This window comes from Chlorocebus sabaeus, chromosome 1 (genome assembly GCF_047675955.1).
Source record: "Chlorocebus sabaeus isolate Y175 chromosome 1, mChlSab1.0.hap1, whole genome shotgun sequence".
In the NCBI taxonomy this organism is placed as follows: Eukaryota; Metazoa; Chordata; class Mammalia; order Primates; family Cercopithecidae; genus Chlorocebus; species Chlorocebus sabaeus.
In genome coordinates, this window is record NC_132904.1 from 72,281,175 (window position 1) to 72,303,536 (window position 22,362).

The 22,362-nt window shown below is 51.9% G+C and overlaps 1 protein-coding gene across 1 annotated transcript in view; it reads left to right on the forward strand.

Annotated features, from left to right (window-relative positions):
- DGAT2 (diacylglycerol O-acyltransferase 2) overlaps positions 1-22,042 on the forward strand; it is a 32,635-nt gene extending 10,593 nt beyond the window's left edge. The window contains exons 2-8 of the mRNA XM_008020187.3: positions 4,829-4,957; positions 10,307-10,414; positions 10,769-10,839; positions 16,805-17,009; positions 17,635-17,809; positions 18,744-18,946; positions 20,860-22,042. Of these exons, the coding sequence (XP_008018378.2) occupies positions 4,829-4,957; positions 10,307-10,414; positions 10,769-10,839; positions 16,805-17,009; positions 17,635-17,809; positions 18,744-18,946; positions 20,860-21,014 (1,046 nt within the window). The 3' untranslated portion in view covers positions 21,015-22,042. The remainder of the gene's footprint in view (positions 1-4,828; positions 4,958-10,306; positions 10,415-10,768; positions 10,840-16,804; positions 17,010-17,634; positions 17,810-18,743; positions 18,947-20,859) is intronic.
- Positions 22,043-22,362: the final 320 nt, after the last annotated feature.

Below are 22,362 nucleotides of genomic sequence, written 5' to 3' on the forward strand. Positions count from 1 at the left end.
GTTGTGTTCCCTTCATAGGTGGAGAAACTTGTACCTAGGAAGGGCAAAAGACGCTCATCCCCCATCTCTGGGGTCAGTCCTCAGTGATGGGGCTGGCTTGGCCTTCTGCCAGACAGTCCAGTCTAACTTGGGCATCCAGGCCTATAGCTGCCTCTGAGGCTGCTCTGGATTTGCTTATGGATTTGCTCAGCTATGCAGTAAACCTCTATGGCTCCTCTTACCACAGATGAATCAGGTACCAAGTCCTGGCACCCATGAGTCACTGGCAGTGGGATGGCCGAGTAAAGTGACATTGGTGCTGTGCTGTGGGAGTGTGCAGAGAGAGTGCAGGTGTGGTGAGGGGCAGATTGGAGCAGGGACTTGGCTGGATGCTGAGGCTCCTTGGCAGCCCCACCCAGGAGTCAGGAACAGTCAGGCTGGGTGTGAAGATGGTGGCATGCGGTGGCATCTGATTGCAGCATCGGCATCCCCACCAGCTTTTGCTGGACTCCTCCCAGCCACAGCTGGGGCAGAGGAAGTACTGACAGCCAGGTGGCAAGGACTGGCAGTGTTGTGGGGGTGCCCAACTGAACCCTCACTTCCCATCTGTGTGAGCAATGGTACCAGAACTATGGCAAGCAGGTAAGTTCCAGGTCCCAAATACCCTGCTAGGTCCTTAGGAGGGTGGATGCCAGAGATCACAAACTTCACCCTCCTTACCCCCGTTTCACAGATGAGGAAACTGAAGCCCAGAGAGGTGAGGAGACTTAGCATGATAGTTGGTGGCAGAGCTGGGACTAGAATCCCAAGTCCTGCTGCCACTTTACCTGCTGTAGAAGATGCGTGCTCCTGACCCACCCCTCTGAAGGAAAACAGATCATCCATTTCTCCCCTTCCCCTCCCAGCTCCCCACCACTGCCCCCTGCTTTGTTGTGGGGAGCAGAGAGAAGGAACTTGGGGACACACAGCATCGGAGCAGACGCAGGCCTGGAGGTTGGGCCTGAATTGAGTTCAGCTCTGCCAGCCCCTGGCTGAGTGACCTTGACCCAGTATCACCATCAAAATAGGGTATTGATGCCAAACTCACAGGAGTCCAAGTGCCTGTGCAAGGGCATGGAGGGTCCCAAAGCTTTATGGGCCTCTTGTGCATCATACCTGTCACTCAGCCCTGCCTGGAGGGAACCCCAGGGGCCTGAAGAGTGGCCAGAGCACCCCCTTGGGGCGGGCCCTGACAGGGCACTGGGGATCCAGATATGGATCAGACCCAGACCTGGCCCTCGGGCAGTTTCCAGTGTGATGCAGAATCAGCTTGTAATCAGCAGTTACTACAAGGCCAGGGACTGTAGGAGCCCTGAGGATGAATCTCTTTTGTTTCTCCATTGTGCCGGTCTGACTTTATCTTCAAATAGATTATCTCCTTGGCCGTCAAGATGGCCCCTGGTAATTCCAGGCCTGCATAGACCTTAGTGTTTATCATCCCAGGGAAGGAAAGTCTTTCTCTTTCCAAAGGCTTCCTGGAAGACTGCTGCCTTATCACCATCTCTGGGTTTTGAAGGATGTGTTGCTTTATCTCATTATCAGAGAATCATCAAGTGAGTAAAGCAGGGAAGGGCCTCTGCCTAGAATATTTCTTAGGTGGACTGGGGGCTCCCACTGGCCCGGGATTCAGCATCCATGTCCAGGCCAGCTCCCAGGCCACGGCTCCATGGTCAGCTAGGTTGGGATTGCCTGAGAGGGCCTGGGCCTGAGAAATGCAGAGATGCAGTCCTCCCAGCTTCCCTCTCCAGGAGCCTCCCAACTCTTAACCCCCACGGAAGCACTTGCCATTTGGTATTTGGGACCTAGAGCTCACCACCTTGCAGCATCCCAGTACAGTTTCTCAGGCAGATGGGAAGTGAGGGTTCACTTGGTAGACTGCATTTCCCACTTGTTGGCAGAGTGAGCTGTGGGTGGTAGTTGGGGCTGGATAAGGCAGGGTGAGAACTGAACCAGCAGTGTGTGAAAACCCTGAGCTCAGACCTAACCTTGCTGCAGTCCCTCAGTTTCCAGTCTGTATAATGGGGTGAGGGTTGAACAAGATGGTGTGTGTTTCCTGTGCTATGACTACCTGATTTTAAGACACCTAATAAGCTTAGCAGAGATATTTGGATTAGGCACGATGAAAAATTTTTAGGTCTTCTCAGTTGTTTCAGTTGGGGATATGTCATCAGTGAAATTTCTATACTCCTCCTCCAAGCTGCATGGGGGCTGGCCCTGGTGCCAAGGTAGGGAGCTAGATAAGCTGACTTCCAGTGTGCCTCTTCCCTAAGCACCCCTCAAACCACTGGCTTCAGGGACCTGTCTGCAATGGGAAGCAGTCAGCCACGAGAAGGCATGCTTTCCTTTTTTTTCTTGCTGAATAGAAGGTGGTGGCACCCAGTGCTGTGTCTCACCCCTACCTGAGTGTTTGGACTGAAGTATTTATGGTGGTGTTTCTCAGACTTAATCACCTGGGGATCTTGTTAAAATGCAGATTTTGATTCAGTAAATCCAGTCTGGAGCCCAAGGTCCTGCAGTTCTAACCCGCTCACAGGTGATGCTGATGCTGCTGTTCCCAGACCACACTTTAAGTAGGAAAGTGCTAGAGTACATTTTGTCTTCTCTCTAGCCAGGGCATCCAGCCTGCCTCAGATGGAGCAGGAACTCACCTGTCACTTAACCAGCCCCCAGTGGCTGTGGCTCCTGCTTCGCTTCATCCAGCACGACTCAGGAGGTAGAGCCAGCTGCTGGAAGATGACTTGTCCAGCCCCAGCCCTTGGATCAAGGGCTCAAGCCTGTGCTTGGACTTCACTTCCCTCCCTTATATACTCACCCAAACCTGTCCCCACTTGCAGGTGAAGGTGAAGGGTTATGAGACCCTCAAGGATAAGCATGTGATGAACTCATCTGTCCAGGCCCCACTGCTGGGCAGGTTGACCAGGCCCTGAGCATGACCCTCCCACTGTGTCCTGTGTACAGAGCCTTTGCACTCAGAGCTGCTCTGGGAAAAGGGAAGGTCCTCTAAGCAGGGTCAGGAATGCTGAGTTTCAGTCCTGGCTCTGCCGCCTACTGCCTGAGTAGCCCTGGGTCAGTCAGTGCCTGTCTCTGGTCCCCAGTCTCCCTGGCTGTCCAATTAGGCTATACTGGATGACCCCAGAGGGCCCTCAGGCTCTAGGATGGGTTGCTGGGCAAGTCTGGAGGTGGGAAAGTCCTGTGAAGGTAGGATTTTTATAAAGGGGGTAAAGGAGCAATTATGAGGCAGACCTCTGGAATGGCTCTATGGCCCAGCCTCTTTATTTGTTTTTGTGAGTTCACATCCTGCTGCCTCCACCTCAGTTATGCCTGTGGTGTTATTAGATGCTACTGAACACCCAGTTTGTGCACCGAGGATATGGCAGTGAACCCTGCGAGCTTGCCTGAGGTCACATAGTGAGTAGAACCAAAGTCTGAACCTAGGTTTGACTCTTCTGCTAAACTAAGCCCCTTCCCTCTGATGCATCACACCAGGGAAAGGGGCCATCTTGAGGCCTAGCATTTCCTTCCTTCCTCCCAAAAGTCAAAGCAGTTGTTAACTTTCAGCTGATAAGGGTAGGTCTCTTTCTAAACTCTGCTGTGGCTTTGTTGCTCTGCAGATTTAGAAGAAAAGCAAAGGCTTGAGTGTAGGCCCCTAAATCCGTTTCTCTCCCTGCTCCCAGCTTGTAGACTCAGTTGAAAGATCATGAGACCCTCAAGGACAGGATTGTGACTAACTCATCTGTGCTCTGGGCCTTTCACAGAGCAGATGGTATGAAGGAATGTTTGACAGGCACACAGTAGGTGCTTGGTGAAGATGTGTTGAGCAAAGGGCATGTAGTGGGGGCTCAGCAAAGAGGGGTTCGAGGTGGCCCACTTCTTCAGCTGCTGGAAGGAATGGGGTATGGGTGATGAACTTTCACCCATGCTCTTCCCCAGTGCTGTCTCTCCTGCAGTCACCAGGCTTCCTGTCCCCACTGCCCATCAGCTGCTGGAGTCCAGGGTGTCATCCTAGGGGCACCAAGCCAATTAAGTGAGCACATCTCATCCTAAGTTCCAGGCTTGGCACTTGCTTGATAGCAAGCATAATTACAGCCCTCAGTGTCCTTCAGGCTGCCTGAAGCTCACTGGCCACTGGGCCCTTTGGGGAAGCAAAGGCTGTCACCTTACTCCTTTCTGGGCCCCACACTTTGGGCACTGAGATGAGGATGAACATGTACATCTCTCTGAAAGTGGTAGTGGTGTGGGGAATCAGTGGTGTTGGGGGTGGGGGCAAGAGGGTTCAGCTCCTTGGAGAAGGGGTATTAATCTGGGACATACAGAAGGCCGAGCAGGGATTGGGGATGCTCAAAGTACACTTGGAGAAAAAAAACATTGGAAATTGGATGTTGAACCTCTGTCCTTGGCCTCACAGACAGATAGCAAAGATTAAATATTTGTACTAGATCCAGATAAAGGACAGGAGTTTGACTGGGGTGGAGGGGATGGAAGAGAACTGGCAATTATGAGAGACTTCCCAAGGCCTAGCCCCTGGATTAGCCTCTTTAGATACTTCATGTGGTCTCCAAAATGACCCCCTGAGTGCGATACCATTCCCATTGTGTATCTGTAGAAACGAGGGCACAGGGGAGCATGCAGACAGCCTAGAGTTACAAAGCCATGGGGTGGAGGGCTAAGATCTGAACCTAGGTCTGTCTGATTCTATAGCTGATGGTCTTCTCACATCTAGAAAAGTACCTGTGGGAGGTGAGGTTTGTACTGGGGACCCCGTGACTGGAGGGAAGGGTGACAGTGGACTGACATCTTCCCTCTGCCGTAGGCACTGGATCCAGCATCCTCTCCGCCCTCCAGGACCTCTTCTCTGTCACCTGGCTCAATAGGTCCAAGGTGGAAAAGCAGCTACAGGTCATCTCAGTGCTCCAGTGGGTCCTGTCCTTCCTTGTACTGGGTAAGCTGGGCCTTACAGGGAGGGCAGGTGGGCAGGCAGGGTCCATTCCCCAACAGAGATTAGAGCAGGAGCCCTGCTCTGCAGGGGTGAGGGAATAAGAGTAAGTCTTACACACGCTGCCCCCCCAGCACCTTTCCACATCTACCTTTGGGTCCCAGATCAAGTGCTCTACCCCTCAGCATGCATGAGGATTCAGCGAGATTCGGTGGGAGGTGGTGTGATAGTTCCCATTTACAGATGGGAAACCTCAAGTCTTAGAGAAGGTAGGTAACTTGCCCAAGGTCACACAGATTTGAATCCCTGTCTATAGGACCCCCAAAGCCTGTGCCTTTCCCACAGTGCCACCCTGCCCACCACCAGACATTTTCTAGCAGGTATGTTACTTTGCCTTAAAGTAGTTTGGTGCCAGGTTTAAGTACTGAATCTCCTGCAAACAAGCTCTGTGACCTTACACAGATTATTTGAACTCTCTGAGTGTTAGTTTCCTCATTTTGAATGTGAGGAAAGTGCTTGCTTCACATGGCTTTTGTGAGGATTGAAGATAAGAAATGAGAGCACCTGGCGCAGGGCCTGGTCATGATGGGCCCCCATTACATGGGAGTCATCAGGAGGTGCCCTCAGACCCCACTCCTAGCCCACACCCATCCTTAGCTGAGCACATTCCCCAGGTGCTTCCCGAGGCCTGCTCCCTGCTGTCTCTCAGCACAGCCCACATCGGTGCTTTGGTTGCTTTTTCTGCAGGTCTGGCTAGATACCCTCACTCCTTAGGTTGCCATCCAGGCCAGAGGCAGGACAATATGATTGTCTGAGGGGAGGGAAGAGGCCTCTTGTTTTTCCCCAGACCCCTGTGCTCTCAGCATAGCAGGTAGCTTCCTCAGCACATCAAGGCAGATAAACCTGCTCCAGAGCATCACAGAGTGCATTCTAGCGCCTGTGAGCCAGTCCCTCTGGGCGACCCACTCTTCGGGACTGTATAGGCTGGTAGGGGATCATCAGGACTTACCATGTCAGTGCTGAGCAGCTGTCCTTCAGACAGATGCATGGGGTGCTCTGAAACTCAGACCATGTTTGCAGAGCCAAGGGATAGAACTTCACAGGTGAGAAAATGGAAATTTGCAGAGGTTCATCAACTACCTGCTACCATGAAGCTCATTAAATGGCAGAGTTGGGATTTGAGCAGAAACTCAGTGCATTCCCCAGGAATCCCACATTACTGGAAGCCCAGAATTAGTGAACTGGGGCTGAAACAGCCAGTCTTCACCTTTAGGCCCAAGAACGGGCTTTGAGGAGGGGATCCATGAACCCTTAAAATTATATGCAAGATTATATATGACAGTATGTGCACATTTTTCTAGGGAGAAGGGCCATAGCTGTCCTCAAAGTCTTACAGGGACATGCAGCCTCGAGAAGCCAAACACTGGTTGGAAGAACTGAGCAAACTAAACAGGCTCCCTCAGGACTCAGACCCTAACATGGCTTGCATTTGGCCACTTACTAGAATCCTAGAGTAGCGAGCACAGTGTGACCCCTTCTTACTCAAAAAGGAAGTGGAGGCCTGCTTGGGGTCACATGAGAAGAAAGTACTGAAGAACCCAGTGACTCCAGCCTCCCAGACCCCCTGCCTAGTCTGCTAGACCAGCTCCCTTTGTTCCCTGTTGCACCCAAAAGCCACCACTATCCCTGTCTTAGTGGGTCTGGGCCTGGCTGGTAGGGAGCTGAGCAGCTTGTAGAACACCAGCTCACACAGCTGGTGATGGGGACTGGCCCTAGGCTGTAGGTTAATAATTGATCAGACCCAACCACAGCCCAGAAACCGGCCCAGCATCTTCTCAACACCCTCGCCTGGCCTCGCCTCGCATAGGTGGGAGCCTGGCCTGGTTGGACAGGCAGATCTCCTGAGCTACTGCTAATTACCGCCCTCAGCAGCCCCAGCCACTCCCTCCCTCTGCCTCTCAAACCTGCTGGCAGAAGCTCACCTGGCAAGCAAAGACCATGGTAGCCCTGTTGGTCTCTCCCTGGACCAGAGATTTTTCACCACTTTGTGCCATGGAACCCTCTGGCATTCTGATGAGGCCTATGACCTTTCTCAGTGTTTTAGAGTATTTAATACAAGGTGCATTGGATTTCAAAGGAAACTACTGATAATAAAATATAAATATCTACACATTAAAAAAGTTGATTAGACATGTAGTAACAGGTGCCTTTTTATTACTGTAAATAAAACGATCTAGTAGCAAGTGTAAAACTGCTACAAAGTTATGTGAAAATACCTTTGTTATTTATTTGTGTCATAAATACTGCTGATCATTCTGTGATTTATTACATTGGTAAGTGAAGGAAATGCCAAATTTCCATAAGATATAAGTGAAAATTTAGATGTCATTTGTTTCCCCATTCAAGTCCATGGATATTGTGTGTCAGGCTAAGTAAGTTCAAACATCATGTTTAATTTTCCCAATACCCTGTAAGGAAATTAAGACTTAGGAATGGGGCTTGGCCAGCAAGTGGCAGGACTAAGGCTCTAGGCCTGTTTGGTCCCAGAGTCCATGCTCTTCACCAGGACACACTGCTGCCTTCCCTGCCATTGATCATCCACAGACTGCCCTGCACCATGGGCCACGGGGCTCCAGAATTTTGTATCACAAGTGTTTTTGCAGGCACCATGATGTGCAGGAAGTGGGTGATGTGTGAAAGCGGTCCTGAGCCTTCCATGTGTGGGGCAAGCAGGGCTTTCTAAGCTTCTCATGAGCTCAGCAACAGTGGTTTTTACTGCAGCCCCATGACCTAAGAGCATGGAACCAGAGCCTGTTGTTCAGAGGACAAGGATTAGGCTCTGAGAAAGGAAGGTCATTTGGTGGATTTAGTTCATCCTTTTGCTCTTCCTGTGTTTGGTTTCTGGGGCTGGAGAGATTAATCTGACCTGGTTTCTGCTCCCAAGGAGCTCAGGGGCTAAAGAGCTGTCTGCTAGAGGGAGTCTAATGAGGGAGGCAGATGACGAAAGGGATGGTAAGTGGTTTGAGAGAGGGTTGTGTACACATAGGGGAGGGGAGGAAGCCCCCAGCTGAGAAAGGCCAGGCTAGAATTCAGTTTCTGGATACTCCATCAGGCCTCTTCTTCTCCATCCAGGCTGCCTCAGCAGCAGAGTAAGGACAAGTTGGTAGGGATACCCACCTTCCCAGAGAGACCAGCCCTCTAAGCAGTGGGGCCTGGAGCTCAGCTCACTCTGGTCCCATTACCCCTCAAGAGAGTTAGAGGTTTCTGGAAGCTAGGTTTCCAGGGTGTTCAGACCATAGCCTAAACCTCATGGTTCCTGTCTGGCCCATCTGGAGCATCCATCTAGAGGATGCCACTAGAGGAGCCTGGATGCCTATGGAGTCTGGGGTGCTAGAGTCATCCCTTTTCAGGCCTAAGAAAGGGAATCAGGCAGACTGCTGAACAGTAAGTATGACTTTGTAGGCAGCTTTTAGACATAGCTATTCACCAAGCTACCATAAGCTTTTCACAGTTTGCTTTTAACAGGCTCTTGTAGGCTGCACATGCTTCCCTAGAAACTTGTCTTCCCTTCTGCGATGTCATACTCCTAAGCTGGTCCTGACAAATTGGACATCTCGTCACTCTGTGTTCACTGCCCCTCCCAACAAGAGAGTTGTACCCTGTTTTTAGCTACCCTGGGGAGAGGCTGGCTCAGGAGTCTAGAACAGGGCTAGACTGGGGGGCAACAAGGGGCTACCATTTCCCTCCCCATAGGCTCATGGAGAGTCTACATCCAGCCTTATCTTCTCCCATGGGAAACCAGAGGAGGCTCAGCATGGTGAGAAGAGAGCATGACATCCAGAGCCAGGCAGCCCACAGCACCTGGGACCACCAGGGGATGGGCACACACAGCAAGGGTTGGCCTCCCTTCTTGGGCAGTGGAAAAAGTCCTAGAAGGAGGCCATGCTTCTCCCACCAAACATGAGTACCTGCTGCCCTTGCCCTTGTGCCGAATACCAGGCACCAAAGAAGATGCCTCCCCGCCCAGTGTGGGGAATTTACAGGCAAGAGATGATATGTAGATAGTATGATATTGGGGAATACTTCTTGAAGAGCTGAGGTCTGAGATAGGCCTTAAAGGTTGGGTAAAAAATGGAAAGAGAGAAGCCCTGCTGAGCGCAGCTAGTGGCAAGCCATGAAATAAAGCAGGCATGGCACAAGCTCTCCTTTCTTTCTGTGCCAGGCTAGGTTAGTCTCTTTTATGGCCTACAGGCCCAGAACATGGTGACCAATGGAAGCCAGCCCCCAGGCAAGTCTTCCAAGTGTGCTGTTAGGGTTTTTTTTTTTATACTTTTGAGACAGGGATTCCCTCTGTCGCCCAGGTTGCAGTGTAGTGACACGATCATGGCTCACTGCAGCTTCAAACTCCTGGCTTAAGGAGTCTTCCCATCTCAGCCTCCTGAGTAGCTGGGACTACAGGCACATGCCAACTTGCCCAGCTAATTTTTAAAATTTTTTTGTAGAGAAGGGGTCTCGCTATGTTGCCCAGGCTGGTCTTGAACTTCTGAGCTCAAGCAGTCCACCACCTCAGCCTCCCAAAGTGCTGGGATTACAGGTGTGAGCCACTATGCCTGGCTGCTGAGGTTTTTGAAGACGGGGAGGCTGATGGGCTCTGCGCTTTGACCTGGGACTTCCTGGACTGCCGTTACGTTGGAAGGGAGCCAGCCTTCCTTCTGGGCAAGCATCCCCTCTCTGGTCCCTCCAGTGATGGTCTGGGACTTTGGTGAATTTCTAAAGCCTAATGCAGAGAATGGACTGTAGAGTCAGACCTGTGTTTGAATCCTGGCTCTGCCACTGTCCTGCTGGGTGACCTTGGGCAAGTTATCTCCCCCTTGAACCTCAGTGTTTTTATCTCTAAAATGGGGCAAAGTTACCCTGTCTCACACTTGAGACAGTGGCTCAGCCCAAGTCTTGAGATGCAGAGGCACTGGGTAGGTGTTCCCTCCCCTCATCCACAGTGTCTGGGCTGGGTGCTGGCATGGGGGCACACACAAGGAGGGGACAGTAAGAACAGCTTCACAAGAAGCTGAAGCCTATCTCCGTTGGTGCTCCTGCACAGATAACATGGAGCCCATGGGCCCCTCAATGCCAGAACAGTCCATCAGAATCTGGGAGATGAGGCTCGTCTTGTCCCAGGAATCTGCTCCTCCCTGGGCTGAGCATTCCTGTAGCTATTTCTCAGGGTTTGTGGGCCCCATGCCCATGGCCCTGGGTATGCCTAGCTTAGTGCCACAGTAAACACTCATTCCATCCACCATGGCCCTGAGGGGAGATGAAACCCAGTAGGACATGACCTGTGACCATCTGCCCCCACAGGAGTGGCCTGCAGTGCCATCCTCATGTACATATTCTGCACCGATTGCTGGCTCATCACTGTGCTCTACTTCACTTGGCTGGTGTTTGACTGGAACACACCCAAGAAGGGTAAGTGCAAGGCCTCCCTTGCCCCACCCCTCATTCTAGGTATGCTCTCCCCCCTGCACAAGCTGAAGGGCCTCATCCTGAGTGCTGTCTCTTTTAACACCCACTTTGTGAAAAGCACGGGACTAGTCCTTTGGGGGGAGGTTAAAAGCCCCTCAAAGGGCACTGTTCTGGTCCTCACAAGAGTTCACACTCAGTCGAGGGTTTGCATAACATGAGGGAATGAATGTGGAAAGGGGCCCGATAGGAAGGGGGCAAAAGATGGTCACCTGCTTGGATTTCACACCAGCCCTGTCCTGTCTGACTTGCCCGAATGTACCCCCACCCCCACTAACTCTGTATTTTATTCCCTGGAAGGTGGCAGGAGGTCACAGTGGGTCCGAAACTGGGCTGTGTGGCGCTACTTTCGAGACTACTTTCCCATCCAGGTAAAGTGCTGTGAGTGTTGTCTTGGGAGGGTGGGAATGGGTGGGAAATCTGAACTCGGGCCTTAACCCACCCACAGGGAAGCAAGTTTAGACCAAGTTGGTCTCTGGGTTTCCTTCCTACTGTGTCTAGCTGTGCTGGGGACCTCACTGCTCTTCTGAGTATCCATCGTCTTTGGGCCAGCCCTGAGGTCCTGACAGGGAAATGTGCCTCAGTTTGGCTTTCATTCTCAGCTCTGTCTGGTCCCTGCCTGGTCTGCAAGCTGGGCTGGTGAGGCACAGTCATCTGGCCCTGATACATGTGGGCGATTGGGCGATGCTGGTGAATTGAGGATAACTCTGGCAGGATCCTGAAGGTTTTCCCCACAGGGGAAAGACCTGTCTGGCTAGCTCACTCAACACCCCAGCCCCAGCACACCCTAGTTGCTGAGTCCCCCCCAGAAGGTAGGGGTGCTGAAGAGTGGAGGCAGCGTGTGAATGTGAAAGTGTTCTGTGCGGGGTGCAGGGTGGTGTATATTTGCTGTTGTGAGTCAGTGACTGAGATCCTGGTGTGCTGCCTGGGGGCAGTGGCTGGGTAACCCTGCATCCTTCACTGCACTCAGTATTTTGAGGGTGGCAGGGCCAGCTCCTTCTGCTCATCCTTAGCCTAAGCCCAGTCTTCCCAGGACCTTACTGTTCCTCAGGGTCAGAGTTCCTTCTCCTTTTCCTGACCCCATCTCTCCGACTGCAGAAAATTTGAAGCTGCTTTTGTTGGGAGAAAGTTGGATCATAGGACCCAACCCTCTCATTTTGGAGGTAAAGAAACTGAGCAGGTAAAGATGGGCAGGACTTGTCCAGGCTGCATAGTCTAGTATGATGGCAACATTGCAACCACCACCCAGGCTTATTGAATTCGGGACCAAGGTTCTTTTCCGCTGATTTCCTACTGCCTGTTTCTCTGGAGAGATTCAATCCCTGGATTTCCCCATTGGACTGATTCCAGCTTCCTGGGTCTCCCTCTCCCCGTTTGCTGCTGGAGATCTCGGTTTAAGTTCCTGCCCTGTCACTCCATTCATTGACCTGCCACCATTACTCCCTGTCCAGTGCAGGGCTCTGCTGGGCATGGGGACACAAGTCAGCCCTGCCCTTGGGGTGGGCTCACTGTCTAATGCATCCTGATAGACTTTGTCACTTTCTGCCATGGGGCCATGGGCAGACTTTCTCAAGCCTGCTGAGCCTCATCTGCAAAATGGAGCTGTATGATGAAAAGTGAAAAAAAGCTGTGTGATGAAAAAAATGAAAAGTGATCAGTTCTGGTTGGGTGTGAGTGATGATAGACTGTTCTCTCTGCTTTCTCTCTCACCTCAGGGGCCAGGCTCCAGTGTTCTCTGTTGCCACTGTGGCCTGGTCCTCTGGAAGCCTCCAGGAGGCCAGTAGCCCCATCCACTTAGAACAGGATGACCTGATGACCGTTGGTCAGACCTTGGACAGGCAGGTGTCCTTTGCTATCTCCACCCTTCCAAAAGAACCAAAACAAACCCCTGTGTCCTTCTCACATCTCTGTTCCAAGAAGTCAACTGGGAGTTGGAGCCATAGGGCACATGCAACCTGACCCTGTGAGGGCTCCCTGAGGCACTAGGACAAAACCCAAACTGGGCCTGAGGCAGGCTGAGGTGTTGAGCCTCAACCTGGGGCTTAGACTGGGCCCTGCCTCTGTCCCTCAGGGCCTCAGTCTCCCCTTCTGTGCAGTCAGGATTTAGCCATAGTGATCTGACATCATGCCTGACACTCTGTAGGGGTGTGTGTGACCCTCCTGTCCCACCCCCTTTTCCTGGCCTCTTGCCAGTAATCGTGTAATGAAGATCTGCCATTGTACCCACCCATCCACCTACTCCCTTCCTGGTGGGACTCTGGTCTTTGCCAGCAGAACAGCTCATCTGGCCCAGAATGTATCCCTTCTGTTGGCACAGGTGGGGTTCATGTGTTAGCAACAGCCACCGAGACCACCAGCCACCTGGAAGAGGAGCAGACAGTGCCCCAGGTCACCTCTCCCCAAGGTGTAGGCAGAATCCTTGGAGAGGAGACTAGGAAAGAGTCTCTCTAAGCTTAGAATCACCTGTTCATCTGCCTCATTTCACTGATAGGCTTACTGAGGCACAGAGACAAGGGACTATCCCAAGGTCACAAAGCTTAAGTAGTAGCAGGACTAGTGTAGGAACCAGGGCTGTCTGCTTTGAGGCCCATAATCTTACTCCTGTGTTACTTTCCCCATCACTGTGCTGTGCTGTGTAAACTTAAGCAAGCCTTTGCTCTTCTGTGGGTCTGAGTTTTTTTCCTCTATGCACTGCTGTGGTGGGACAAGCCTATCTGAGCACCTTTCCTCTTGTGGGAGGCAGGGTATAAAGAGTGACTTGATAGGAATGTGTCCCAGACTGAAATTAGCCAGCAGGCTTGGCCTGGGCATCGTGTTGGGCTAGGACTTTGCCACTGGAAACAGGCAGCAAGAGGACACAAGAGCAGGCGTGTCAACAGAGCCTTCATTGGCGGTATCCTTCCCCTCCCTCCAGAACAGACATTCTCTTCAGCCCTGCGGGAGGGGAGTGTGACATGAAAATAGATCAGAGCTGGTCAAATGCCTACATTCTTCTGGGTCCTACAGCAAGGGCATTGACTTGCACTGTGTCCCAAAGCACCTCGGATTCAAACAAATGTCCCATCAGAGCCTTGAGGAGGGAGGAGATGATTTAAAGAGCCACCTGGGGCCCACTGGGTGACACGTCTTCATCCAGCAGCCCAGGGAAAACTGCAGTGACTGGCCTGCTGCAGACATGCAGGATAATTTGCTGTGACCTCCACAGGGGAAGTGCAGTTCCCTTCTCTAGGCCTCAGCTTCCCTCCTGTCATCCAAGGAATGGCTTAGACCTTTCAGAGCTCTGCCAGCCCATGCTGTGTTGTGTGTTCCTGGTTATCAAGGCCCGATGGGAAGGTGGGGGTAGCCATAGGAAGGGGACAAAAAGATGCTGCATGCTGTGATGGTCACCTGCTGGGGTAACTATCCCAGGCCTGGCCATCAGCTCAGGAGCAAGTTTCCAAGTTTCCCACCCGGTATTGGCTGCCCCAGCTCTTCCCTCACTCAATGCCTGCCTGCCTTTTTCATCAAAACTAGCACAAGGAGCCTTTTTTTTTGTTTTTGTTTTTGTTTTTGAGACGGAGTCTTACTCTGTCGCCCAGGCTGGAGTGCAGTGGCCGGATCTCAGCTCACTGCAAGCTCCGCCTCCCAGGTTTACGCCATTCTCCTGCCTCAGCCTCTCGAGTAGCTGGTACTACATTAGCTGGGACTACAGGCGCCCGGCACCTTGCCTGGCTAGTTTTTTTTGTATTTTTTAGTAGAGACGGAGTTTCACCGTGTTAGCCAGGATGGTCTTGATCTGACCTTGTGATCCGCCTGTCTTGGCCTCCCAAAGTGCTGGGATTACAGGCTTGAGCCACCGCGCCCGGCCCACAAGGAGCTTTTTAACTCCAGCTTCACTGAGAGCTAATTTGGTAGGCAGACCTGCTTGTTAGGAGGCGAAACATTGGAACAGCAATCTTACAGAGCTCACATAAACGAGATTTTGAGATCTGCTCACTGTCCCAAGCCCCACTAGCCATGGATTAGACTGCTGCTGTTTCCCATTTATTTGGGGAGTAGCTGAGAGTTGGTTGGGTTTTGGAGCAACTTTAATCTGTTTGCCAAGGGCAAAACGGGAGAAAGAGCATCAGTGCCCCAAGCAGTGGGGATGAGAGTGAGGGAGTCTTGCTCACATTTGCATAGACTGGCAGTGTCAGAGCTGAGAATGGTGCCAGCCACCCTTTTCCATCCTCTCTGTCACCTAAAGATTGGGATTTCAATTTTCCAAGGTCAGCCACCAGCATCCTTTCCCCCAGAGCTGCACACAAGGTCCTTCAACTCTGCCAGGAGGCTCCCAAATCTAGAGTCACAGAAAACCTGGGCTCTTGACGTTCTGCGGGTGGCCAGTGACTCTGCTTCCAGGTGGCACCAGTTCAGGGAAGGGGCACTTTGCAGCACTCAGATGGGAGTGTCATTGATACCAGCTCTCTTGAGGCAGGGCAGCCAAAAAGACCAATGTGTTCATTCCCTGTTATCCAGGAATTGTATTTCTAGAAGTTTGTTTCACAAAAACAATCAGATATGTGGACAAAGATAAGGTATTTATTGAAGCATTACTTCTAAGAGGGAAATTTTTGAAGTTTTTAAAATGTCCATCAAACAGGGTTTGAGTCGGTGCTGTTACATGTAGGAGAGCTGTGCTGTAGAATACGAATGCAGCCACGAGAAGACATGGAACTGAGGGATTTTGATAAGGACAGGTAGCTGTATGTTTGGTAGAAAATGATATAAAAATGATATCAACCCATATAACCTCAATTTTGTGGATTTTGAAAAAGCATGTGTATTTTTGAGTAGAAAAAGGACTCAGTGAGTCAGATTGTTTCATCTGGATGGAAATATGAATTTTTTTAAATTTTCTTTTTGCTTTCCTATATTTGTAAAATTCTTTAGGAGTTTCTTTCTTTTCTTTCCCTCTGCTTTCTTTTCCTCTCCTTTATTTCCCTGTCTTTTCCTTTCCTTTCCTTTCCTTTCCTTTCCTCCCTTTTCCTTTCCTTTCCTTTCCTTTCCTCCTTCCTTTCTTCCTTTCTTCCTTTCCTTCTTTCCTTTCTTCTTACTCTGTCACTCAGGCTTGACTGCAGTGGCGCAATCTTGGTTTACTACAGCCTCTGCCTCCTGGGCTCAAGCCATCTTTCCACCTCAGCCTCCTGAGTAGCTGGGACCACAGGTGTGTGCCACTATGCCCAGTTAATTTCTGTATTTTTGTAGAGATGAGGGTTTCACCATGTTGCCCAGGCTGGTCTCAAACTCCTGAGCTGAAGCAGTCCTCCCACCTTGGCCTCCCAAAGTGTTGGGATAATAGGCATGAGCCACCATGCCTGGCCCTATTATTTTTCTAATCAGAATAAAAGTAATGTTTTTATGAGCAGAATACCCTTACTCATTGTCTCTCTCAGCCTCCTCCACCCCCATCATGTTCCTTGTAACGCAGGGTAGGTGTCACAGGCTGTGCCTCTCATGGCTTAGGGTTTAGGGACACTGCATCACCCACCCCTCCAAGCACCAGCCCCAGGGCAGCGGGTGGGCCTTGAGGAAGCCAGTCATCGTTTGGAGCAGCCCAGTGTCTTTAGTACTACAGGTCAGGTTCTCAGCTGCTACAGCCTTACAACTGACCTCTACCCTAGGCTGGCTGGCACAGGGCTGTCGCTTGTCCTTCCTGCCTCAGAACCTGAGCTGAGCCCAGCTGACTGTGGGAAAGTTTCCATTTGAGCCAGCCAGTGTCCCTTTTCCAGGCCAGAGGAGTAGGAGGTGGGCTGCCCGTCTCATTCTGTGAACTGTGGAGGAGCCCACAGAGCACAGGGCCAAGTAAACCTTACCTCCAAGGAGCTCATAGTTTGGAGAGACTGACAGTGGGGGCAGAGCTTGCAGCCAAGGCCCTGGTTGCCAAACTCAGGAACTTGGACCTTACTCATATGAAGCCAGACACCCTCTCCAGTCTGAGAGTGACAAGGGTTGAATTTGAGTTTTAGAATAATCACTCTGGCTGTGGCGAAGAGGATGGGCCCAGAGGGAGGGAAGGCCGGAGGCTGGCAGAGTGCAAAGAAGAACTGCTGTGTGCTTGGCTGGGGACTGAGAGGAACAAGGGCAAATGTTACCCACCCCTTCCCAGAGACCCACAGCGCAAATGGTGACTGCCCAACACCAGCACTGTGGCCCTGGGGATGAGAGTCTGAGGTCAGGTGTGGAGAGTCATTGCAGCAGCCCTCAGGCCCATGGAGGCCCAGGGGAAATGACACATCCAGTCCCTCCCTACCCTCTGGGTATGCCCTGGGATCCCTCTCCCAGCCAGTTTCCTCTGACCCAAGGTCATCCTTGCAGCTGGTGAAGACACACAACCTGCTGACCACCAGGAACTATATCTTTGGATACCACCCCCATGGCATCATGGGCCTGGGTGCCTTCTGCAACTTCAGCACAGAGGCCACAGAAGTGAGCAAGAAGTTCCCAGGCATACGGCCTTACCTGGCTACACTGGCGGGCAACTTCCGATTGCCTGTGTTGAGGGAGTACCTGATGTCTGGAGGTGAGAATCCACCCCCTGCTTGCTCCTGCTGGGCACTGTTGTCAAGGCCTGAGCCTCTCCATCGAGCAGGGTGACACAGGGAGCCAACACACCATTCCATGGTGCTGGGCCTGCATTGGGAGATGCGACCTGCTGCAGACATGGTGGGTCAGGGCTGAGGAGGAGAGCTGTCCATATGGTCTTCAGAATTCAACTCGGATAACAACTTCCCTAGGAAGCCTTCTTTGACCCCCTTTTCCGGGGATCCCCAGCCCTTGTATTGCCCTCTATACAATCTGATTGTTGTCCATGGCACTGTAATTGTCCACCCACCTGGGACTTCCCACCAGACTGATGCATTGGGATCCCCAACACCTTGCACTGACTTGGCAGGATTAGGGCCCAGGGAATGTTTGCCAAATGCATGAGTTCCCAAAACAACCTTGTATCATTAGCTGCGTTTTACAGATGAGGAAACTGAGGCTCAGAAAAATGAATAGCTTACACAGAACCGGACAACTCCAAAGGGACTGGGCTAGGTCTGGGGCCAAGACCAGGGTTCTTTGTGTTTTACACGTGACTGTGTGCTGGGGATGGGGAGTGGATCCATGGGCAACCCTGACTGTGTGTCCTTCCCTCCCCCCAGGTATCTGCCCTGTCAACCGGGACACCATAGACTATTTGCTTTCAAAGAATGGGAGTGGCAATGCTATCATCATCGTGGTCGGGGGTGCGGCTGAGTCTCTGAGCTCCATGCCTGGCAAGAATGCAGTCACCCTGCGGAACCGCAAGGGCTTTGTGAAACTGGCCCTGCGCCATGGGTGAGTGCCTCCCTACACACACACACACACACACACACACACACACACACACACACACACACACCCTCACCCCCTCCAGTGTCCCTCAGCACAGGGCAGCAGACTCCTTGGCCCCTGAAGACAGGACCCAGACCCCAGGAAGGCATGGAAGGGAGTCAGTCATTCTGTTGGGGAGGGGATGATGTTGGAGCCCAGACTGCACAGTGTGGGCCAAGTTTGCCCATGTGTGTCTGGGTGGGCACAGATGCAACCTGTTGCCTGGGGGCCCTTGCAGGTGGGCCAAGAGTCCAGGCTTATATGCCGGACTGGACCACCTGGGGCCAGAATACATCATTTTGCTGGGAGACCAGGAGGTCAGGAAGGAGGGTGGCATGGAATGTGACTAGGGGACAGCAGCTCTTTTCTGTGTCCCCTGGGGACCTTACCTCAGGCTTTGGAAGAAGAGGCTGCCCTTCAGGCTCAGCCCTGGGCCAGCCCCTGGGGACACATTCAAATTGGACCCAGTCCCTGCCTTCAGGGAGCACCAAGGGTGGGGGAGGGTGGAGGGACAGACAGTGACAACACAGTGTGCTGAGACTGTGACACAATGGTGAGTCCAGGGCTGAGAGAGACCTGGGTTGGCTGGGGGACAGGGAGAACTCCCTGGCAGAGGCAGGCCCTGCAGGAAGAGGTAGAAAACAGGCATTCCAGAGCAGGATGCTCAGCCTTCCCTTTGCCTGGGGGACCCAGAGCTCTGTATGCTCCCCAGTCACTAGCAGTGGGGCAGAAGGCCCATCAGAACCTGGTAGAGAGGGGTCATGTGAACTTGGGACACCCCAGGTGATTCTGGTATACCCAGTTGGAGGGGGACACTTGGCCAGTGTCCAGGGCCTCTAGGCTGACAGAAACTGAAGCCAGTAATTAGGGTATGACAGACCCTGGCCTCTCCCTCCAGAGCTGACCTGGTTCCCATGTACTCCTTTGGAGAGAATGAAGTGTACAAGCAGGTGATCTTCGAGGAGGGCTCCTGGGGCCGATGGGTCCAGAAGAAGTTCCAGAAATACATTGGTTTCGCCCCGTGCATCTTCCATGGCCGAGGCCTCTTCTCCTCCGACACCTGGGGGCTGGTGCCCTACTCCAAGCCCATCACCACTGTTGGTAAGCCCCTAGCCTGCTGACCAAGGGCTGTCCTGAACACAGGGTGCCACACAGCTAGTCAGCAGTAGAGACGGGATTCCAGTGCAGGCCATCTGGCTCTGATGGCCATGCCCTTAGCCATGAGGACTTTGAAGTGTTGGGTGCTGATGGGCTTGGTCAGAGGGGGTAGTAGTAGGGGTCGGGGATTGAGCCTATGTGATGAACCAAGCTCTCTGATGGGTGAGGAAAGAAAATCTGCAGTCTCTGGGTTTGCAGCACCCACTAGTCTATCAGGGAAGACTATTACAGCAAGGACTGGTGGGGGAATGTGATGAGGATGGGTAGGTGCTCTAGGGAGTCCTAGCGGACCCCAGGAAGGAGGTAACTCTTGCACTGCTAACTGATAGGAATTATCTAGCAAAATAGAGGAAGAAGAGAATTTTTATCAGAAGCAATAGCCTAACTGAAGTTCAGAAACAAGATTGTGTAGTTTTTTTGAAGAACAGAAAGAAAAACCTTAATATGATTGCAGCATAGGCCTGTCAGAAGAGTGGAAAACACTGATTGCACTTGGCCCTCGTCTGTGTTGTTTTGGGTGCATTTGGGATTGTTTAGAGGATTCTAAAGAATTACCTATAGTAGGTGTGTGTGTGCATGTTAATGGATCCCCCAGGAGCACATGGGCCCTTGGCAGTGGACTTGAGGGGCCAAAGCTCATAAAGATCCTTTGCGTTCCTAGGCCATTTGTCCTGCCTTGTACTTTTAGATAGAGACAAAGCAACAGGAGGCAGCAGGAACATTTCCATGCACAGGTGTGGCTGGGGAGGGGCTGGGTCCTGTGGGCAATGTGAAGGAATTTGCTCTTCACCTTGAGAATGGAGAGCTACCAGAGAGTGTTTGGAAGGGGAAGTTCAGATTTGCATTTTTAAATGATCCTTGGAGCTGCTGGATGGAAGATGGGTTAGAAAAATGGAAGCCACAAGACCGGCCCAGAGGCTGTTTTGGTAGCCAGTGGCTTGGACCAAGGGAGTAGCAGTGGAGATGGAAGAGATGTGCATGATTTGGGAAAAATTTCAGAAATAGCATTGACAGGACATAGGAATGGATTGGGTATGGAGATGCAGCAGGATAAGAAAATAAAACAACACACAGATCATAAATGCTGGTCTTCTCCCTCCTCTCCTGCCCTTAACCACACTTTTTATTTTTTATTTTTTATTTTTGAGACAGGGTTTCATTCTGTCATCCAGGCTGGAGTGCAGTGGCGCAATCTCAGCTCACTGTAACCTCTGCCTCCCAGTCTCAAGTGATCCTCCCACCTCAGCCTCCTGAGTAGCTGGTGCACCACCACGCCCAGCTAAGTTTTTGTATTTTTTTTAAGTAGAGACGATTTTCACCATGTTGCCCAGGCTGGTCTTGAACTCATGAGCTCAAGCAATCTGCAGGTCTTTGCCTCCCACAGTGCTGGGATTACAGGCTGAGCCACCATGCCTGGCCTACACTTTTTAAAGCATGTCACATTCCTCGCAGAATCCTCAGAAAAGCCCTGTGAGGAAGAATCCCCATGTGACAGAGGAGGAAACTGAGACTCAGAGAGGCAGGAATGGCTTGCCTAGAGCAGAGCAAAAGCAAAGATGTTTACTTGATCCCCTGACTGTCATAGACCCTCCTAGCAGAATGCAGTGGGTTCAACCAGTCTTGATCCCATCTGCAGCTTAGCACCTGTGTGGCCTCGGGTGGGTCCCTTCACATGCCCCTGGGCCTCAGTCTTTTCATCTGTAATAGGGGATAACCAGAGATGCAGCACATAAAGCATTTGGCACAGTTCCTGCCACATGGCAGGCCCACAGCCCAGCATCACTGCCTTCGGCATCATGGTAGATGCCCAGGGGAAGGGTGTTGACTAACCAGAAGCCTCTGTCTTGTCCCTGCAGTGGGAGAGCCCATCACCATCCCCAAGCTGGAGCACCCAACCCAGCAAGATATCGACCTGTACCACACCATGTACATGGAGGCCCTGGTGAAGCTCTTCGACAAGCACAAGACCAAGTTCGGCCTCCTGGAGACTGAGGTCCTGGAGGTGAACTGAGCCAGCCTTCGGGGCCAACTCCCCGGAGGAACCAGCTGCAAATTGCTTTTTTGCTCTGTAAATTTGGAAGCGTCATGGGTGTCTGTGGGTTATTTAAAAGAAATTATAATAATTTTGCTAAACCATTACAATGTTAGGTCTTTTTTAAGAAGGAAAAAGTCAGTAATTCAAGCTCTTTCACTTCTAGTTTGCCCTGTTCTAGGTGGTGGCTAAATCTGGGCCTAATCTGGGTGGCTCAGCTAACCTCTATTCTTCCCTTCCTGAAGTGACAGAGGAAACTCAGTCTTGGCCTGGGGAAGAAGGATCGCCATTGGTGACTTGGGCCAGTTAGATGATTCACTTTTTGCCCCTAGGGATGAGAGGCAAAAGCCACTTCTCATACAAGCCCCTCTATTGCCACTACCCCACACTTGTCTAGTCCTGAAACTGCAGGACCAGTTTCTCTGCCAAGGGGAGGAGTTGGAGAGCATGGTTGACCTGTTGTGTGAGGACAGTAGTAGGCATCTGGAATGCTCCTGTTTGATCTCCCTTCTGTCACCCACTCCTCACCCCCAGTCACTCACATCAGAGCCTGGACTGGCCTCCAGGATGAGGATGGGGGTGGCAATGACACCGTGCAGGGGAAAGGACTGCCCCCCATGCACCATTGCAGAGAGGATGCCGCCACCATGAGCTGGGTGGAGTAACTGGTTTTTCTTGGGTGGCTGATGACATGGATGCAGCACAGACTCAGCCTTGGCCTGGAGCACATACTTACTGGTGGCCTCAGTTTACCTTCCCCACATCACAGATTCTGGATGTGAGGAAGAGGTCCCTCTTCAGAAGGGGCCTGGCCTTCTGAGCAGCAGATTAGTTTCAAAGCAAGTGGCTCCCGAACCCAAGCCTCACTTTTCTGTGCCTTCCTGAGGGGGTTGGGCCAGGGAGGAAACCCAGCCCTCTCCTGTGTATTCTGTTATCTCTTGATGAGATCATAGCACCATGTCAGACTTTTGTATATGCCTAGAAAATAAATGAAAGTGAGAATCCTCTATGAGTTATTGCTGGGGCTGCATCTGCATCTGCTGCTGACACCTGGGGGAGACTGGGGCCCCAGCTGGCTGCCCTCTGAGCCCTCTAGCCCCTTGCACCTTTGGCCCACATGACACTGCTGTGGTGTGTTAGTTACCTATCACCGTGTAACAAACTACTTTAGAGCTCAGTGGTTTCCAGCAGCATCTGTTGTCTCCCAGTTCCAAGTCACGATTTGAGGCTTGGCTTGGTCCTCCACTCAGGGTTTCTCACAGGGCTGCAGTCGTCTTGGAGCCAGGCTGAGGAAGGATCCACTCCCAAGTCCATTCCTGCAGTTGTT